General features: G+C 41.2%; 2 protein-coding genes across 2 annotated transcripts in view; both read right to left on the reverse strand.

Moving 5' to 3' along the window:
- Positions 1-10,941, reverse strand: part of LOC107737934 (F-box only protein 42) — a 12,926-nt gene extending 1,985 nt beyond the window's left edge. The window contains exons 1-10 of the mRNA XM_016549577.1: positions 10,725-10,941; positions 8,987-9,195; positions 6,665-6,781; positions 5,992-6,122; positions 5,584-5,741; positions 4,887-4,997; positions 4,717-4,813; positions 4,577-4,633; positions 4,217-4,333; positions 3,659-3,786 (exon numbers count right to left, since the gene is read on the reverse strand). Coding sequence (XP_016405063.1) covers positions 3,659-3,786; positions 4,217-4,333; positions 4,577-4,633; positions 4,717-4,813; positions 4,887-4,997; positions 5,584-5,741; positions 5,992-6,122; positions 6,665-6,781; positions 8,987-9,195; positions 10,725-10,849 — 1,250 coding nt within the window. The 5' untranslated portion in view covers positions 10,850-10,941. The remainder of the gene's footprint in view (positions 1-3,658; positions 3,787-4,216; positions 4,334-4,576; positions 4,634-4,716; positions 4,814-4,886; positions 4,998-5,583; positions 5,742-5,991; positions 6,123-6,664; positions 6,782-8,986; positions 9,196-10,724) is intronic.
- Positions 10,942-12,642: 1,701 nt separating this feature from the next.
- The window catches only part of LOC107737933 (ATPase family AAA domain containing 3A), a 12,819-nt gene continuing 10,869 nt past the window's right edge, over positions 12,643-14,592 (reverse strand). The window contains exons 15-16 of the mRNA XM_016549576.1: positions 13,996-14,104; positions 12,643-13,086 (exon numbers count right to left, since the gene is read on the reverse strand). Coding sequence (XP_016405062.1) covers positions 12,844-13,086; positions 13,996-14,104 — 352 coding nt within the window. The 3' untranslated portion in view covers positions 12,643-12,843. The remainder of the gene's footprint in view (positions 13,087-13,995; positions 14,105-14,592) is intronic.

Genomic DNA, 14,592 nt, shown 5'->3' on the forward strand with positions numbered 1-14,592 from the left:
AAGAAGAACTCAGATAAACCATATATTGTCGTAGTCGTACGTTTATTAGTCACGCTGAATCAATGAAAGCAGTTAAGTCTTCTGTTTATTCAGCTACCGCTATTTCCTGGATTTCTTCTGAGTTTCTCTGGCCTTCAGATGGAGATTTACTACTAATCACAGAACCGTGCTTCACTGATGAGATGCGCATGACTATCACAACTTTTGCCTAATCGTGATTGCGAATTCATTTCGATTTATCGTGCAGCCCTAGGTCAACCTGAGAGGAAGTGTGGTGTTTTTTAAATGTCAAAATTAACTTTCTGAACTTTTAAGCCCCATTCACACCAAGAACGATAACTATAAAGATAACGATATTAGCGTCCACACCAGCGAATGATATCGTCTGTTTATTCTAAGCGCACACGCATCTGCCACTTTAAATTCTCCAGCTCGTTACAGCAGGATGGATTCTGATTGGCTGTCAATGTTTGTATCGTTCATCAGCTGGAAAAAAAATCGCTCTGAAAGTGATTCCAAAGATATCGTTTCTCTTTGTCTTTATCGTTATAGCTGTGGTGTGGACTCTGCTATTCTTTAATATTGAGAAAAATTTTTAGAACTGTATCTTTATAGTTATCGTGCTTGGTGTGAACGGGCCTTTTGACCTTATGTTTGTTTAACAGCTGACAATGACATTAGGTGCGTCCCAAATCACGTACTTATGCACTATTCTATGACGTTTTGTGGTATAGTGCGAGTAGTGCATTCACACTGAAAATTACAAAAATAAAAAGTGCACTTATATAACCGAAAAAACTAAGTGTGGAATGTTGGACACTTGATGCACTCAACTGTTGCAGCTTTAATTACATAGCGAAGGGGGCGGAGCTATCAGACTCCGAGTATGAATGACCAAATATCCTTATATAATTTATACACTACATGGTTCAGTATATAGTGCATAAGTACATGCCGAATAAGTGCATAGTGCATCAATAGGGATGCAGTTTATGTTTACATGGACATCAGTAATCTAATTATTTACCTTATTCTGAATAAGACAATATTATGATTAAGGTGTTGACATGAGTTGCTTTTAGAACAATCCTTTCATGTTCCTGTTTTACATGTTACAGTACACAGATCTATTAATGGCACACGTCAGTACATCCCCACGCCACGCGACGTCCCCTCCACAGTTTCACGTATCAGCATAGTTTGTCTTTGTTATTGTGCCATGTACAGTTTTGGGTGTTTCATTTTTAATTTTAGGACAGCTTCAAGTGCAGTTAACTCTTTGGCATGCTATACGTGCCAACAGATGACGGCGTTTCTCTTTTGCTTGCCGTTATGTGTATCCTGCGGCGAAAGGTTCTACACGATGGTAATAATGTGATTAAGGTGAGTACATGTCTGTACTGCGCTACGATAATGTGACTAAAATAGGAATACTCCACATGTCTTAATTCGATTTGTGTTTACTTACTTACGGATTAAAGTAATCAAAACTCTGTTTACATAGTAGATTCTTAAACTTAGTAGTATTGTCTTAACCGTGTGGAATATTGTTGTCCGTGTAAACGTACTCACTCTCACCAGCGTGATTCGACGCTCTCCGCAGCCCGGTCACACTACGATCGCAAAGCGATTTCACAACATTTTAGCGTTTTCCCACAGTACACTAATTCAGTTCACTCAACTGAAATGGAAGTCCAGAACTTCGTTTTACTTCAGGAAAACAGCGGTTATTGTGTTACACGCAACGGCAGATTCTCGATCGACTTTCTGTTTCTTCGGACGGAATCGGTTCCCGCTGCTAAGCCGGCTCAGCGTTAGCAGCGAGCTAACCGCTAACACGGACACAAACACTCGCCGTTCTCCGAACGAAACCGCGATTTATGCGACTTTTCCCGAGGCGTGACCCAAACACGGACGGTTTCTGTGAGAATTAGCACAGATTCCACACATCCATCTGCAAACCGTTAACTAGTCAGCAGCCAAGCTAACTGCTTAACTTGATCACGTTCGCGAACTAGTCTGAGATGGATTCGCTTTGTTTTTGAATTCCACGTTAAATCGCGTCTGCGGCTCGTTCCGGTGTTTTAAACGGCTCTCGTCGGCGTTTCGTCGCTGGTTGTCCGCCATCGCGCGCTGAGGCGGGTTGTGTCCGCGCCAGGCCGCGTCGCTGCTTGTGTAACTCACCGTTTAAAATGCTCAACAATCTTCTCCTCGCGAACATGTTCGGGTAAATTTCCCACCCAGAGGTGTCTGGTCTCCCGAACCATCCTGCGTCGTCCGCGTCCCGTTCATGCACATATATGCGCCCTCGCGTCGCGTCGTGTAATCTCCGCGCGTGAGGTAAAGTCCGCTGCTAGCGCGCGAGGAGGAAGATCTCGCGGCCCTGCGTGCGCACGAGCGGGAGCCGTAACTGTGACGTCAGAACTCTGGCTAGTAACGGATTACGTGTAACCCGATTCCAACAATTAAGTACTTGTAATTAGAGTAGATTACATTTTAATCCTCATATGAGGAGGGCATGTATGAAGTCGATGTCCTGTTTCGTAACAGAAAGTCATATTTTTATTTGAAACTCCATAACATTTTCCTGAGATGTTGATTTATGGCAAACAGTTTAAAAACGAGTCAGATTTAAATGATAATTATAAAATATTATCATATTTCCATAAGAGTGTTACATTTGATCACTAAATTAGTAAATATTTTAATAATGAAGCATCACATTTGCATGTTCAGGGTTCTCTGACGTGGGTTAATGGTCACATGACATGCAGCTAAACATACAATATTTCATGTTTTCAGTAAGGGTTTTATTTTGATTCATTGTTATTTTAAAATTATTTACCTTAATTTTACATTTTTATGATTTAATTAATTATTGGCTTTTCATTAAACTCGCGAACCCCCTGCAGTTTCACGAACCCCAGTTTGGGAAGCCTTGATGTAATGTAATGTAATGTCTAATGCAATGTACAATGAATGGAATACATTTTCTTACTCTTTGCATTTTTATATCAATATGGTACAAGAAAAAATAAATACGGAAAAATTCCTATTCCTTATACAGTATATCGTGCCCTATTTTTACAGATTTTTGTTGGGGTGTATAGAATCACTACATATTGTGCATCATAAACCAAGTGCATACTACACTGTAAAAAATTACCGTGAATTTAACAGTAAAAGACTGTAAAAATGCTACGGTAAAAACCGGTTAAATGGTTAATGGTAAGTTCCCCTACTATGTGCGGTGAAAAACTGTATTGAACATTACATGTCATTTTACGGTAGTATACCGTTTTTGGAAAGTGAAAAAGAACGTATAATTTACAGCGAATAACCGTAAATTGACATTTCAAATTTGATGTTTTTTTGTTGAAATATCAGTGTATACACATTATCAGTGTATTACAGAAGTACAAAACAGATTTCAGTACTTCAATAGGTTGGTATATTAACATTATATCAGTTAATGAAATTACGGTATTTAAATGTAAATTTAAGTTAAAACCGTAAAACCTAAAATGTTGCTACCATATTTTTTTACGGTAAAATTCTGGCAACCACAGCTGCTGTTTTTTTACTGTAAATTTGACAGAATTGTTTTACAGTGTAGTTGGACTGATATCTTACTGCACACACACACACACACACACACTCAGTTTTGATGTCGAGCGAGGAAGAGGACGGCAGCGAGGAGGAAGCTTTGACGGCCTCCAGACCGCGGCGCAGAGCGGCGGGAGAAACGGCACCCGGGGGGGTGTGCGGCGAGCTGGACTGACCCACCTGAGAGAGAGAGAGGGAGAGATACTGCGTTATGTAACCAATATAGCAACAAATCTCGTTTCGCAATTCAGACTTTTTCGTAATTATGAGTTTTTTGCACTTCTGACATTACATCTTGCAATTCTGACTTTCAGACTCCTTTTCAAATCCAGACTGTCAATATAGATTGAATTAAAATGGCTATGTGCCAGTAAAAGTGACAAATCTTGTTTTCCGTATTGCGATGAACATTTGAGGGAAACGGATTATCAAAAAATTGTAGGGTGGATCTGAATTCGACCTTGCAGTGGATTGTAAGAAAAAGGGTGAGTTTAGGCAGACAAAAGTATGTAATTACGACTTTTGATCTCACAATTCAGACATTTTCCTCGCGACTGCGAGTTAATCTCTCACAGTTCTCTAATCAGGAAGTGAACGTTTAAAGGCTCACCTTGCAGGCCGGATGGCACCAGAGCTCCGGCGCTCCGTGATCCTCGTTCTCCACACGCAGCTGCTGCCACGTCCAGGGGGAGGCGCTCATGTGCAGCAGCCACGCATCCTTCAGCAGCTGCACACACAGATGGTCACTGCAGCGCATCTCCACACACACACACACTCACACACACACACACTACACACTCTCTCACTCAGTCACTCACACACACACTCACTCACTCACACGCACTCGCTCACACTCACACTCGCACACACACTCACTCGCACACACGCGCAAACACACACACGCACACACTCGCACACTCACACACACTCACTCACTCACACACACACACACTCACTCACACACACTCACAGCGTTCGGTCCGCCGCAGCCGCCCAGAATCAGCAGTGTCTCGCTGTCGATCACGATCTGAGGAACACGAGGCGACACAGTGAGCGGCTCAGACTCAGAGCATCATGGGAGTCAGTGAGAGACTGAGGAGGCAGTGTTACCTGAGACTGTCCCCCGCGAGGGTGAGGACACGGGCCGCTGACGGCCGGTTTGGACCAGGACCACTGCTCCAGATCCAGAACCCAGACCTCATTACTCCTGCGACACAAACACACACAGGATAAACACGCCACTCGATCGCTCGCGGCCGACTCTCTCGCCTCATACGTACATCTGCCTCGCGCCCAGAGAGCCTCCAAACACCACCATAGTGCTGCCCATCACGGAGGACGAGTGTCCCGCCATCGGCGGCGGCCCCTGAGTCGTCACGATGCAGTTCCACCTGCGGGCGAGAGAGGGGCGGAGTTACAGGCTCACACTTCCTGTCTGACACACACAGCTTCCCTTGAGTCACACCATGCAGGAAACACGGACGGAATCACAGAACCCAGTCCAAGAACCAAACGTTTTCATTTCATTTGATAAAAACAATCAAACACAAACAAAGTTAAAGCTCAACACAAATGGCAAAATAAAAGTTCAGTTCAAATTATGACTGAAAGATATTGCTGCTGTACAGTAAAATAGCCAACAATACATTGTATGGGTCAAAATTATCCATTTTTCACACACTCACTCTCTCTCACACTCTCTCACTCTCTCTCATTCTCACACACTCACTCTCTCACACACTCTCTCTCACTCTCACTCACACTCTCTCACTCTCACTCACACTCTCACTCTCACTCACACTCTCACTCACACTCTCTCTCTCACACACACACACTCACACACACTCACACACACTCACACACACTCACATTTTTTTGCACCCTCAGATTCCAGATTTTCAAATAGTTGTATCTCAGCCAAATATTGTTCATTTTGTCCAGAACATTGTCTATTTCACATGTGGTAAAGAGTCTCACCAGTTCTTGGAGGGTGAGTAGGTGTGTATCTCGTCGAAGAAGCGCTCGGGCTGGTGGAGCGGGTACGGACTGGGCCGAGTCCAGCCGCCGAACAGCACCAGCAGATCCCTGTACATCACCAGCGTGGCTCCCGCCTTACGAGACGGATACGAGCCTGAACACATCACTCTCACTCACACTCTCTCACTCACACTCTCTCACTCTCACACTCTCTCACACTCTCACACACACTCACTCTCTCACACACACTCACTCTCTCTCACTCTCACTCACTCTCTCTCACTCACTCTCACTCACTCTCTCTCACTCACTCTCACTCACTCTCACTCACTCTCACTCACACTCTCACACTCACACTCACACTCTCTCACTCTCTCTCACTCTCTCACACTCTCTCACTCTCTCTGACGCCAGCGGCCGGATCCACTCCTTACTGTTGAGATCCAGACGCCACAGATCGTTAAACGCTGCGTTACAGCTGCTCTGAGTGCAGCCGCCGAACACGTACATCGACTGGTTCGAGTCGTAGTAACACGCACCTGCGACACACACACCACACACTAACACAAACCAAACTCAACCTCTTTATGCTACACATTGTCAAGAATTATCATTTAATACAACTAGATTATGAACATCTCATCAGTGACTGAGTCAATGAGTCATTCTTTAGAATGATTCAAACTAATCACTTGTGATTCATTAAAAGAACTGGTTCAAAAGAGACTGATTCGAGTCGTAGTAACACGCACCTGCGACACACACACACACCAAACTCAACCACATGACGCTGCATACTGTCAATTTCATACAACTAAATCATCGACATCTCTTCAGTGAGTGATTGAGTGATCTTTAGAATGATTCTAACTAATCACTTGTGATTCATTAAACGGTTTCAAAAGAGTCATTTCAAAAGAATCTAGTGTGATCTAATTCAGCAGATTCACACAGCAACATCAGGAAACTGGTGTGAGTGTGTGTGTGTGTGTGTGTGTGTGTGTGAGAGTGTGTGTGTGAGAGAGAGCGAGTGAGTGAGTGAGTGAGTGAGTGAGTGAGTGAGTGTGATCGGTTCACTGACTGTGTGAGAAGCGTTGTGTTATCGGTGTTCCAGGATATGGATATGTGCGACTCTCCCACTGAATGTTTCCCTCCTGAACAGCCCTCAGGAATCCATGATAACACTGATACGCCACACCTGAGAGAGAGAGAGAGAGAGAGAGAGAGAGAGAGAGTCAGTCTCTCACACACACACACACACACACACACACACACACAGATCACAATCACAGCGCATCAGAAGGACATCAGAACGCGCCACATCACTGCATCACACACTAAACCACAACTACAACCAGAACCACTCAGCTCACTGAATCCTTAACTGTAACTATAATAACTGAAACAATAACTATAACTATAATGACCACTACAATGACAACTATAATTGTGAATATAATAACAATAATGACAATGATAACTTTAACAGTAATTATAATAACTGCAACGATAGCAATAACAACAACTATAATAAGTACAATAACTATAATAGTAACTATAATAACAATGACTATAACTATATAACAGCAACAATAATGCTACCCATGATATCTATAATGATAACTATGTAACTACAACAATAATAATGATATCTATAAGAGTAACTATAATACTGTAACAATAGCTTTAGTGGTTATAATGATAACTATAACGGTAATCATAACTATACCAATAACTACTATGATAACTTTAATGGCAACTATAATAACTATAACTGTAATAATAATTTTAATGATAATGACAACTATAACGGCAACAACAACTATAGCGATAACTATAGTGATAATAATAACTATAAAGGTAGCAATAACTATAACGATAATGGTAACCACAGTTACAATGATATCAACTGTAACAATAACGCTAGCTATACTGGTAACTTTAACAATAATGATTACTATAATGAAGAGGAACTATAACGATAACTATATTTATGCTGATACGTAGAACTATTACGATAACTATAACGGTGTGGATAACAATAAGTAAACTATTTTGACAATGCTAACGTTATCAATAACAGAAATGATTACTATAACAATAATTTTCTTTCTGCAGTTTTGTCGCCGCTTTAAAGTCGCTGGATTCTGATTAGTGCCGTCAAACGATTAATCGCCATTAATCACATCCAAAATAAAAGTTTTTGTTTACAGAATATCTGAGTGTGTAGCCTCGTTCACACCAAGCACGATAACTATAAAGATACAGTTCTAAAAATCGTTCTCAATATTAAAGAATAGCAGAGTCCACACCACAGCTATAACGATAAAGACAAAGAGAAATTATATCGTTGGAATCACTTTCAGAGCGATTTTTTTCCAGCTGATGAACGATACAAACATTGACAGCCAATCAGAATCCATCCTGCTGTAACGAGCTGGAGAATTTAAAGTGGCAGATGCGTGTGCGCTTAGAATAAACAGACGATATCGTCCTCTGGTGTGGACGCTAATATAGTTATCTTTATCGTTATCGCTCTTGGTGTGAACTAGGGTTGGGTATCGTTTGAGTTTTATCAATTCCGATTCTTTTCGATTCCAATGTGATTAAATAATGATATCAAACATTTATCCTGCGTCTCTTTTTTGCAAACCATTTATTGGAGCTGAATACCATGAACACAAATCAACAGGCCACATAAGAACTGGACTCTTTAAGAGCTGTTTGTGTGCGAAATAGAGCTGCATGATTCTGGATAAATTGAGTTTTTCCCCCGATGGAAGTTGTGGTTCTCTCATGATTCTGAAGAAAGCACATTAGACAACGAAACAAACTCACATGTAATTCATGAATGAATGATTCAATGACTCACTTGTTTCATTACTGGATGAATCAGCGTTCTTGAACGAATCTCTTGTGTGATTCAAAGACAGATACATTTTAACAGCCCCTTTTCGCCACCTACTGGCATAACAATGTAATCGACAAATCTTCATTTGAAGTGTCAGATTACTTTCAAAAGGTGATTTACTCTATTTGAATCGTGAGTTTATATCTGAACTATAAACTTTTATCCCAGTACTTCTGTGATTTGAGTGTTTGTAACAGAAATAATGACACTGTGTGGAGAGACTGTGAAGCGGTTTCATTCATGACAGACAGCTGCTTTCTTTAGCTCAGCGCAGCGCGAACGCAGATTTAAATATTCAGATCACACTGGTGTGATCGTACGCTGCACGGACGAACCACGTGATCACAACACTGATCGCACGTCAAAGCTTGAGGAATGAAACAGACGAATCATTGACGAATCGATTTTCGATTGCCAACCCTAGTGTGAACGGGGCTTTACAGTTAGCATGATCGTTACAGCGATTATTAGAACCTCTGGCGTTCAGCGGACCTTTGATGAGGCGGTACCACTGCTTGCAGACCAGCGCGGCCGTCTTGTGCTCCTGGTAGGGCGACAGGAAGGACAGGATGAACTCCAGCACCTCCTCGGGGAGCTCGCCCATGCTGCGCTCGCCCGGCTGCACCTCCTCCGTCTCCATGGCAACCGCGCAGCTGTCCTCGCCGTCTGCGCAGCCGGACATGACGCCGCCGTCTGCGGATCTGAGAGTAAAGACACGCGACTGTGTTCAGATCACATCAGTGTTTTCCCGCAGGATTGAGCTACTTTAACACTATTTAAAAGTAGTGCCGTCAAACGATTAATCGCGATTAATCGCATCCCAAATAAAAGTTTTTGCTTACATATGTGTGTGTACAGTGTAGGGTTGCAAAAAGGAGGAAAACTTCCAGTAAATTTCGGAAACGTTCCAGGATTGTTTTGAATGTTCCAGGGAATTTTGGAAAGTTTCCGGAAATGTACCGGATATTTTCCACCCCTTTGCAACCCTAGTACTGTGTATATTTATTACGTATATCTAAATACACACACACATGCATGTATATATTTCAGAAAAATGGGTTATGTTTATATATTAAATATATGTATTTATAATATAAATTATACGAAGATAAATACAGACATTCAAAATATATACTGTATGTGTGTGTATTTATATATACATAATAAACATACACAGAACACACACATATATTATGCAAACAAGAACTTTTATTTTGGATGCGATTAATCGTTTGACGGCACTACTTAAAAGATAAGTTCACTTCCAGAATAAACATTTCCTGATCATTTACTCGGCCCCATGTCATGCTTTCTTTCTTCAGTCGCAGAGATAGCACACGTACATCACGGAGACGTCTGCATTACATCTGCGAGACGCATTTCTTAGAGCGTTTGCTCATCTGCAATATATCTATAGCACGTCTCCTATCAGATGTCTATCAGATGTCTATCAGATGTTTATGATTTAGAATGTATGTAACATCTTACAGATGTACCTGTGCTATCTGGGATAAGCTTTTTGAGGAAAACATTGCAGGATGTTTCTCCATATAGTGGACTTCAATGGCGGCCAATGATTTCAATGTTAAAAATGCAGCTTGAAAGAGCTCTACACGACCCCAGCCGAGGAATAAGGCTCTTATCCAGCAAAACAATCGCTCATTTTCTGAAATCTTTTCTTCTTTTACCACAAACGCTTGGCTAGCATTAGCTCTGCGATGCGCGTGCATGTAAAGTTTTATTCTGAAAGTGAACTTATCCTTTAACACCTTATCCTTGGGTTGAAGCGAGCCCAGTAACGTGATATTTAGCCCTTGAAGCACAAATTGTTCCAGGAAAACCTGTACTTTATCACGTTGGGATCCCCCAAAAAGCAACTGGGCTAGTTTTGAGCAGCAAGCGGGTGGGTTATGTTGTGAAAACCTGGCAAGCCTGATTCAGATGTTCTTCAGGACGCTCTCAGGAGCATCTCAGATCATGACAACATCATTAATAATCAGAACCCGTGTTTAATAACGGAGGGATTTGGACGGTTTCTCTGATCTGATGTAATTAGCGACGGTTATCAGCGGCTCAGATGATCACTCCGCTGTATTTACTCTCATGTTTACTCGTGTAGTTCAGTAGCGAGGTGTAAAGCGAGAGTATTTTCAGCTGCTGCTTCGTTAGCTGAGCGCTAACAGCCGGTTTTCTCGTCTGCTGCTGCTGGTGATCAGAGCGCTTAACTCACCTGTGTGCCGGTGTCTCGGTCCGTCTCTCGCCGGCGCGCTGCTGCTTCTTCTTCTCCTTCTCCGCTGTTGTTTGTTTGTGTTTCTCTTTATCAGCTGCTCGCATGAAGCTCCTCACTCCAAACATCCGCCATCTTCCCTCCGCTCGGGAGCGCGCACGCACGCACGTCACGCGTCTCGGGGTGACGTCCGCTACGTTCGGGCGCGCCCGCTCTTTCTCTGGCATAAGTATTTATGAATATATCGTTTGTTTTATTGACGATTTTGTTTGTCTAAGAACGCTAATGCTCGATTTTGTGCGTTTGTCGGTAATCCGGGAATTGTGTTCCTTATGTTGTGGCGTTCGTCACATATTATTCTGAAGTGTTATGAATCAAATCATCCAGCAGGTGTCAGTAGATCAATAATCACAGCTTGCTGCAAGGAAAAACTGTAAAATATCGTCAATAAAAGTGTATTCATTTACTAATAGTTACAACGCAATCATTTTATTTCACGTCTTTTAAAGATCCGTTTCGGCACTTTTCGAGACGATCGCTGTTTTTAATGTAATATTTGTATTACTTTATAGTTTATGCTGTCGAGCGAGCGGCTCTCTCGCATGTCAATCAGATTCATTCTAGCGAGTCGGTTCGCTGTAAATCGTTCTTATATGTAGCTTCGGAAAGCCCGATTCATTCTAGCGAGTCGGTTCGTTGTAAATGGATCTCGCTCTTATATGCAGCTTCGGAGCGAGTTGCTGTTTTTTGTCATTCTTCTGAAGACTTCATTCATTTGTTTTGGCAATGCTCTACACAGAAACATTTAGGTCATACTTTTTAGTGTTTATTCAATCTTTTGTAAGTGACTTCTCTTTTTGTTTTAATGATGCCTTCGGAAAGTCCGAATCTTTCTAGCGAGTCGGTTCCTTCTAAATGGATCTCGCTCTTATATGCAGCTTCGGAGCGAGTTGCTGTTTTTGTCATTCTTCTGAAGACTTCATTCATTTGTTTTGGCAATGCTCTACACAGAAACATTTAGGTCATACTTTTTAGTGTTTATTCAATCTTTTGTAAGTGACTTCTCTTTTTGTTTTAATGATGCTTTCTGTGGATTGTTTGACTATTCAAAAGAGAACACCGGAAAATATTACAGTATTAATTTATGTTTCCTGTTAGCTAAATTTCACATTCATAAACAGAAGTTTACTGGCTCTAAACCTCTCTTCTCCTTATTTAAAGTGGACTTAGACAAGCATGTGGAAACTATCCAAACTTCTGTTAATCTGAAAGCTATGAAAACAGTATCTTTATATTCGTCCTTTGTATCTTCTTAAGATGTAATTTTATTACCTTGTTTTTTATTGTTGTTACCCTGGCAACAATTCTGTGTGTATATTTGTTTTTTTTATCTTGTATTTATTTATGATTATTTTATTTATTTTAATTGTACTGCCTTAATGTTTTAATTGTTTAATAAAAAATAAAAAATAAATATATATATATATATGTAGCTTCGGAAAGTCCAGTTCTTTCTGGCGAGTCGGTTCGTTCTGGATCTCGCTCTGTAACAATGGAAAGTTCGAGTTATTCCAGCGAGTCAGTTCATTTGAACCGGATCTCGGAATGGAGAGTCGGAATCATTGTGGTGAATCGCTTTGTTCGAACGGTTTTTCTAAATGAAAAACTGCAGTCATTATGCGGCATTTCATGTCTTTTTGTATCACTATGTTTTTGACTCAGTTTTATTAATTTGTTTCTATTAAATTGATGATAAAATTAATTCATAATCCATTAACTCATAATTAATTTGGCATACTTTTATGCGAAATGATTTACATTGTGTTGGTGAGTTTTAAGTGATCTAGTTATTTTGTTAATGAGCAGAAAATCATAACTGGTTCCCTTCATAAGTTATATCATAACTCAAACAGGCAGCATAAGAAATGAAAATGGCTTTACTGTCATTTAACAGTTTCCATTGATTTCATGTGGACCAGTTTCCAGTCTCTCAGCGATTATTAACAATGAATATTAATGTTACAGACTCCTGATCATGTAAACATCGGCACAAACACACACCAGACAGACGAACTGCAGCTTTAATCGTTCCACTGACACATGAAGAGACTCCACACGAGCGTTAAACCGGAGTCCCGTCGGGTTTGCTCTGGTCTGATGGCACTTCCTGTAGAGGGCGGAGCACTTCCTGTGCTTTGAGTGGCGGCGCGGAGCCTTTGGCGGGAAACGGCCGGCCCTCGTTATCCAGAACCCCTTCTCCATGAAGCCAGTCCATCTTCTGCCGGTGCTGTCTCACGGCGTCATCCACCCGCGCGTCGATCATGGCCTCGGTCAGTACACCATCCTCGGAGGAGTACGCCGCCGCCTGACACACACACACACACGTTACCCATGAGCCTCTGCGGCATCACACACCTCCATGAGATCAAACATTCAAAGGAGAAGTCCACTTCCAGAATAAACATTTCCTGATAATATACTCACCCGCATGTCATCCAAGTCTGTCTTCAGTCAGTGTTTTTCTCCACATAGTGGACTTCAGTGGTGCTCAACGGATTGAAGGTTAAACATGCAGCTTCAAAGAGCTCCACACGATCCCAGCCGAGGAATAAGGCTCTTATCTAACGAAATGTTCGATCATTTTCTGAAAACAATTAACATTTATCCACTTTTTAACCACAAATGCTTGCTAGCATTAGCTCTGCGATGCGCGTCTTTATTAGCTGATGTTGGAAAGGTCATGTGTGACGTAGCACCGACCCAGTGTTTACAAAGCAAACGAACAAAAAAAGTAAAATCCCCTTAACCAAAAAAATGTAAAACAACGATGTCGGATGATTTTAAAGTTGGAGAAAATGAGATGGAGTTTGTAAGCAAAGTACAAATATGAACCTGACCTTTCCAGCAGGATTACGTGACGAGTGAAGACGCGCATCGCAGAGCAAGCATTTGTGGTCAAAAAGTGCTTAGATATGAATTTTTTCAGAAAATGGCCGATCGTTTGGCTAGATAAGACCTTTATTCCTCGGCTGGGATCGTGTGGAGCTCTTTGAAGCTGCATGTTTAACCTTCAATCCGTTGAGCACCACTGAAGTCCACTATGTGGAGAAAAACACTGACTGAAGACAGACTTGTATGACATGCGGGTGAGTATATTATCAGGAAATGTTTATTCTGGAAGTGCACTTATCCTTCAAACACTTTAGTGAGAAATCAGTGTTAAAGTTAGAGTGTGTCTGTGTGCAGCATAAAAGTTGTTAACGGGCGAACGAACCTGCCAGGCGACTGCGAGTTTGGAGATTTCTCGCCCGGACATTCCCTCCACACGCTTCGCAATCTCCGAACACTTCAGCCCATAATCGAACTGAGCCAGCTTCAGCCTCCTGCGCACACACACACACAGAGACACACACACACACGCGCGCACACACACACAGAGACACACACGTTCAGTTCAGGGAGTGCCATGCAGCATTTAAAAATGGTCTGAATCAATGCTATTGTAAACTAAAAGCAGTTTTATATGTTTTGTCTACCTTTGCTTTTTTGTTTTTATTGTATTACTGACAGTTTATTTATTTTCAATCATCTTTGAGGACTTTTTTCACTAATATAAAGTTTTGTTCATATGACCCACTAATAATCGTGATTACAATATTGACCAAAATAATCATTTATTATATATATATATATATATATATATATATATATAGCTATATAGCATTTCTTTGGGTCAAAATAATATTTTCACTGCCCCAACAATATATTTAAATATAACTGAGTATAATATAAATATCACCTTATATAACCATATCATATATGGTTCATATATATATATATACATATATACATACATACATATACATATATA

This window comes from Sinocyclocheilus rhinocerous, unplaced genomic scaffold (genome assembly GCF_001515625.1).
Source record: "Sinocyclocheilus rhinocerous isolate Xijiao unplaced genomic scaffold, SAMN03320098_v1.1 scaffold1395, whole genome shotgun sequence".
Taxonomy (NCBI): domain Eukaryota; kingdom Metazoa; phylum Chordata; class Actinopteri; order Cypriniformes; family Cyprinidae; genus Sinocyclocheilus; species Sinocyclocheilus rhinocerous.